General features: G+C 41.1%; 1 protein-coding gene across 2 annotated transcripts in view; it reads right to left on the bottom strand.

Moving 5' to 3' along the window:
* stip1 (stress-induced phosphoprotein 1) overlaps positions 1 to 2,742 on the bottom strand; it is an 11,187-nt gene extending 8,445 nt beyond the window's left edge. Inside the window, exon 1 of one of the 2 annotated variants that reach the window (XM_010740168.3) lies at positions 2,596 to 2,742. In XM_010740168.3, coding sequence (XP_010738470.1) covers positions 2,596 to 2,604 — 9 coding nt within the window. In that variant the 5' untranslated portion in view covers positions 2,605 to 2,742. Of the gene's footprint in view, positions 1 to 2,298; positions 2,368 to 2,595 lie in introns of those variants that run through there. The other variant, XM_027273498.1, reaches the window with a different exon arrangement.
* Positions 2,743 to 6,083: the final 3,341 nt, after the last annotated feature.

Genomic DNA, 6,083 nt, shown 5'->3' with positions numbered 1-6,083 from the left:
GGGGGGGAGGGAGGGGAGGAAGGGAAAAAGAGGAAAGGGAGAGGGGCGTGTTTTAGTTCAAGCTCAACCCCGGTAGTAAGGAGCAGCTAGAAGAGTTGTGGCCCGACACAAAACATTGAACAGTCCTAGTCTGCGTGTGAGCTAAAGTGAGTCCTGAAGAAGGTTTACTGTTTTATTTGGAGCTAATTTATAGTAGCTCACCACCACAGGGAAGCAACTGTCAAGCAACGAGCCGTTATTTGACTTTAATCTGCTTTTAAAAAATATATTAATCATATCTAATTAAGATTGTAGCTCTTGTCGTGTGCTTTGATAAACAAATCAGTCACTAACAAATCACCGGATACAACTAACTAACTCCTGAGTTAGCCGTTTTTAAAAAAAAAAAAAGCTAACATTAGCTCACAGTGTGAGCGCTGTAGTAATTAAAAGTGTTTGATTAATCAGTTTAGATGTTTTCACAGGAGGCGGACAGCTTGAACTGCGGCAGTCGGTCGGTAGCACATGCTTGCAGGAGTTGTTTATTTTTTGGCTCGGCCCTCGGACCTGCGCTCAACACCGGAGGATCTTCTAGATGCACACGGCCGCCGGCAGCGCTGTCATGGCTACAGCCGCATTTAGTCGCGACTCTCGAAAAGCTTCTTAAATGTTTGTTTAATTGATTTGGACATTCAATTTCATTTATTTTTTTAGGAAAATGATCAAGTACGTGTGTGTGAAATCTGGCATGTAGCCATTAAAGCAGGCTGGTGTGTGTGTGCAGCAGCTTGCAGGTCATCAGAGGGCAAACATGGGTAACAAATGTGCTGATGCTGTGAGGAGATGTATACTTTTACATGGTTTATTATCATATATATATACAGAACATCGGGATGAACTGGTGACTTGTCCAGGGTGTACCCCGCCTCTCACCTTAGCGATAGGCTCCTGTGACAATATCAAATTTGTTTACTACTATTAAAAACTAAAAACACTGTTAGTTTCGTCACTTTTTACTTTAAAAACACACTAAAAGCTATGGAGCACGAGGATGTAGTTGACACGCGTCTTCGTCAGAAAAAAACTCCAGTTTTCTTTCTTGTGATTTATTGAAAATCTTTCTATCGAGCATGACAAAACAATAAAACTGTAGTAATCAAAAATAATAATCACGAGCACGGTCAAAAACTAGTGTGCAGGGGCGGTCGGTAGCGTAGTGGGTTAAGCGGCCGCCCCGTGTGTGGAGGCTATAGTCCTTGCTGCAGCTGGCCCCGGTTCGAATCCCGCATCGGACGGCTAATTTACTGTGTGTCAGTCCCCCCTGCTTCCTGTCTCTATCTTCAGCTGTACTATCATTAAAGGCCAAAAAAAATAATCTAGTGTGCAAAACACGCACATATCACGTTACACGTCTCAGCCAATAAGAAGAGTGCAGTTACTATTAACTAAAGGGCATTCTTGTAACTTCAACAAATCTGCATTATTTATCACCTTATATACCACATGTATACAAAACGGCTCTAACAAACACGTTGTAACATTGAGGTAGCCACAGTGAAAAGATGAAGGGATAGAAACAGGCTGTAGCTGTGTATATATCTGAATAATAAACCATGTAAAAGTATACATCTCCTCACAGCATCAGCACATTTGTACCCATGTTTTGCCCTCTGATGACCTGCAAGCTGCTGCACACACACACACAGCCTGCTTTAATGGCTACATGCCAGATTTCACACACACGATACTTGGTCATTTTCCTAAAAAATAAATATGAAACTGAATGTCCAAATCAATTAAACAAACATTTAAGAAGCTTTTCGAGAGGTCGACGACTAAATGCGGCTGTAGCCATGACAGCGCTGCCGGCGGCCGTGTGCATCTAGAAAGATCCTCCGGTGTTGAGCGCAGGCTACGAGGGCCGAGCCAAAAATAAAACCTCCTGCAAAGCATGTGCTACCGACCGACTGCTGCAGTTCAAGCTGTCCGCCTCCTGTGACAACATCTAAACTGATTAATCAAAACACTTTTAATTACTACAGCGCTCACACTGTGAGCTAATGTTAGCTTTTTTTTTTAAAAAAAACGGCTAACTCAGGAGTTAGTTAAGTTGTATCCGGTGATTTAGTTAGTGACTGATTTGTTTTATCAAAGCACAGACAAGAGCTACACTCGTAATTAGATATGATTAATATATTTTTTAAAAGCAGATTAAAGTCATATAACGGCTCGTTAGCTTGACAGTTAGCTTCCCTTGTGGTGGTGAGCTACTATAAATTAGCTCCAAATAAAAACAGATTAACCTTCTTCAGGACTCACTTTAGCTACACGCAGACTAGTACTGTTCAAATGTTTTGTGTCGGGCACAAACATCTTCTAGCTGCTCAACATTACTAACCGGGGTTGAGCTTGAACTAAAACACGCCAGCTAACGTTAGCTGTTTGATATTAGCACACACACAGAAAAGTCCCGGTGTGAAGAAGGGGGATAACTCTCCGCTAACCTCCAGATTAATCAGCTTAAAAAACAAAAGAGAGACGCAAACTGACTGAGAGAAATGCGTCGATGTTGTTTAAACATAATAATGATTAAGAAGCTAGTTGCGGGACACTCACTTTCTCCATGGTGCACGCATGAGGTTCCTTCCAGAAACTACTGCGGGTCAGCGCCTCCCCCTCTACAGCACGCGGGTTGCCAGTTGGGTGTATAGAGAATCCGTAATCGACGCACGCACGCACACACCCTGGAGGATGTTCTGAGGCACAATAAATAGTCGATGATGTGAAACTTCCAGAAGGTGACAGAAAAAAAATTAAGGATGTGTTACACAAGATGTGTCACATGATCATTCAGTAATTCATGTCTTTGTTTTTTTTTGTTTTTTTTTTTAAGTTTTAGATTAGATTAGATTAGATTAGATTAGATTAGATTAGATATACTTTATCAGGGGCGCCGCCAGGAATTTTGGGCCCCATCTCTAGGACCTAACTATCCCATCAAAAGCTTTATATAACTCTAATTAAAGGCTTGCAACTGTTTTGCTCTTGTAGTTGGGTGTATAGAGAATCCATAATCGATACACACACACACACACACACACACCCTGGAGGATGTTCTGAGGCACAATAAAGAGTCGATGATGTGAAACTTCCAGAAGATGACAGAAAAAAATTATGTTACATGTGTTACACAAGATGTGTCACATGATCATTCAGTAATTCATGTCTTTGTTTTTTTTTGTTTTTTTGGAAAGTTTTGGATTAGATTAGATTAGATTAGATTAGATATACTTTATCAGGGGTGCCGCCAGGAATTTTGGGCCCCATCTCTAGGACCTAACTATCCCATCAAAAGCTTTACATAACTCTAATTAAAGGCTTGCAACTGTTTTGCGTCTTGTAGTTCAATCAGGGCCGGTCCTAGCTATGGGCAATGTGGGCGGCCGCCCAGGGCGCATTCTCCGTGGGGGGCGCACGAACGCCCGAAAAAGCAAAAAACCTCGGTAATTTTCGAATCCGCTCATTAAGTTAGCGGAGCGGGCGCCCGGGAGCGGGGTGTTGACAAGGCAGAGGGGGGAGTCGGACAGACCGATGGGGGCGCACGCATCCAGGGGCGCAAATGTGGCCAGGACCGGCGCTGAGTTCAATACTAGTACTACCACAATATTTACTGCTGGTGATTTGTACATGCATGCAGTATGCAGTGCAGTTCACTATTTGATGCAAGATTAAGCCACCGTAAAAATGTGCTAAAGGCCATTTTTATTTAACTTTTCTGCCCAAAACACATAAAACAAAGAGATAACTAATTTCATTATTATATTTGAAATATATATACTCACTGATGATGGTTTAATAATTTTATGTTGGTGTTTACCTATTTTTTGGGGCCTATTTTTTGGGACACCTGTCAGTCGTGGGCCCTTGGAATTGTCCTAACTTTTCCTCCCTATACGGCCCTGTACTTTATTCATCCCACCACGGGGAAATTTACTTGTTACAGCAGCATACACTACAGAATTAGAAAAAAGTAGAAAAGGCAAAAAAAAACAAACAAAAAAAAAAACACAATAAACAGACAGAAATTAAACAGACAGAAATATGTATAACGGGAATTAAACAGACAATTAAGAAGAAGAAGAGAAGAGATACTTTATTAATCCCCTCAATTCTTTTTTTCACTCAGTTTTTTATGTACATGCATTGTTTAACCACAAACACACATACACTACAAGTACAGAGGCTGCATAGACATGAGAGAGATGGTGGAGTGATGGGCAGCCAGCCAGAGCAGCGCCCTGCAAGCAGTTGTGGGGGGGTTTGGTTTGGTGCCTTGCTCAGGGGCACCTCGGTAGTGCCCGGTAGGTAGGTAGGTAGATAGATAGATAGACAGATAGATAGATAGATAGATAGATAGATAGATAGATGTCCTATCTATGAGAATTAATTAAATACTTAGCTATATGGCAACACGCTGCAAACAGTCACCCTATACATCATCTGCAATTTCACACTGTAAATCATCCTCCCATAGTGTCCCAACAGTACGGAGTGAGGCTGGGTTCATAGAGCGGATGAGACTATACAAAGCAGAGATTATGCTCTTCAAAAAGGGATCAAGACAAGTGGGTTCTGGTAAATTAGGAAAGATAATGTAACAAAACTGTGAACCTGTAAATACCTAAATGATTTTTAGAAAGCGCAAAGTTCTCTGAGAGTTGTTGGAAAGTTGGAAATGTGCTATCAGCATATACAGGCCTATGGGGCTTTATGCGAACTTATTAAGTCATACGGTGTTGCCATTATTAGATACTAATTTTTTTATATGGCATCATTATATTACATCCATTTCCATCAGATAATTTAAAGGTCACGTTCACAAAATGAGGTGCAGGTGGCCTATGAGATTAATTACATGTCCCATTCCCATTTTTTACTACTATAACTGTCTCTAAGCCCCATGTAGACATGGTTACAGTCAAAATCTGACTGTTATTTAGCCAAAGTCACAGCACAATGTTTGTGGACATACACTGTACTACTTTGGAAGTTGATAAATAGGTTTGATTTACTGAAGAGCCAAGCATTTGCAGTATATAATAATAATAACTTTTATTTATATAGCACCTTTTAAAAACAGTGTTTATAAAGTGCTTTCACAGACAGGCACAAACATGATACTCAGAAGAACCAACAACATTTAAAAGACATAAAACAATTTAAACAAACAAACAAACAAAAACATAATGATAAATTACATAAAACAACAATAAAATAGAGAAAGATGAAGAACGAAAATTAATAAATTAAAATTAGAAAGTTAAAAGGACGACATCACAGCAAAGCAAGCCTATAAAAATTTGTTTTAAGAAGTAATTTAAAAGAATTATATGGGACCTGATGTAGGCTTCTGTTTCCACAGTTTTCCCCCCATCACCGGTACTTGAACGCCTCACAGTTGTAATTCTACCAACACCTCAAAGCCAGCGAGCCCAGCTCCTACCACTACAAAGCCCAGCAATGCCAAGAGGAGAGCAAAGAAGGGAGTCCCCTCAGCCAGCTGGTCCACCTCACACAATCCAGGCCCCACCAAATTATAACTAAAGAAAAAGACAATTACATCAACTATTGGACATCTGCAACTAAAACCCAAAGCAAACTCCAGTTCTATTTGGCCCTAAACAGACAGTACTCCATGGCAGATTATCTGAGCTGTGTAACCGACCCCAGACTGAGGAAAACGTTGGCTATGTACAGACTCAGCAACCACAGCCTGGCTGTAGAGAGAGGCCGACACAGACAGACCTGGCTGCCCAGAGAGGACAGACTGTGCACCGACTGCACACAACACGAGGTGGAGACTGAGCTGCATTTCCTAAACACCTGCCAACGATACCAAGACATCAGAGACATATACTTCCCACAAATTACAAACACCCAGAAAAACTTTGAGACACTAGACCCCATCCAAAAACTTCCATACCTGCTGGTACAGTACAGCAATGTGCAAACATAGCTGCAAGATTTCTGGACGTCCAGCGGACAGGAAGGACAGACCGTCTCCTCCTGTTGGACATAATTAACTTTGTACATATTAAACAATT

This window comes from Larimichthys crocea, chromosome XXII (assembly GCF_000972845.2).
Source record: "Larimichthys crocea isolate SSNF chromosome XXII, L_crocea_2.0, whole genome shotgun sequence".
Classification (NCBI taxonomy): domain Eukaryota; kingdom Metazoa; phylum Chordata; class Actinopteri; family Sciaenidae; genus Larimichthys; species Larimichthys crocea.
The sequence above is the reverse complement of the archived record's forward strand: the minus strand, read 5'-3'. Positions and strand labels throughout refer to the sequence as shown.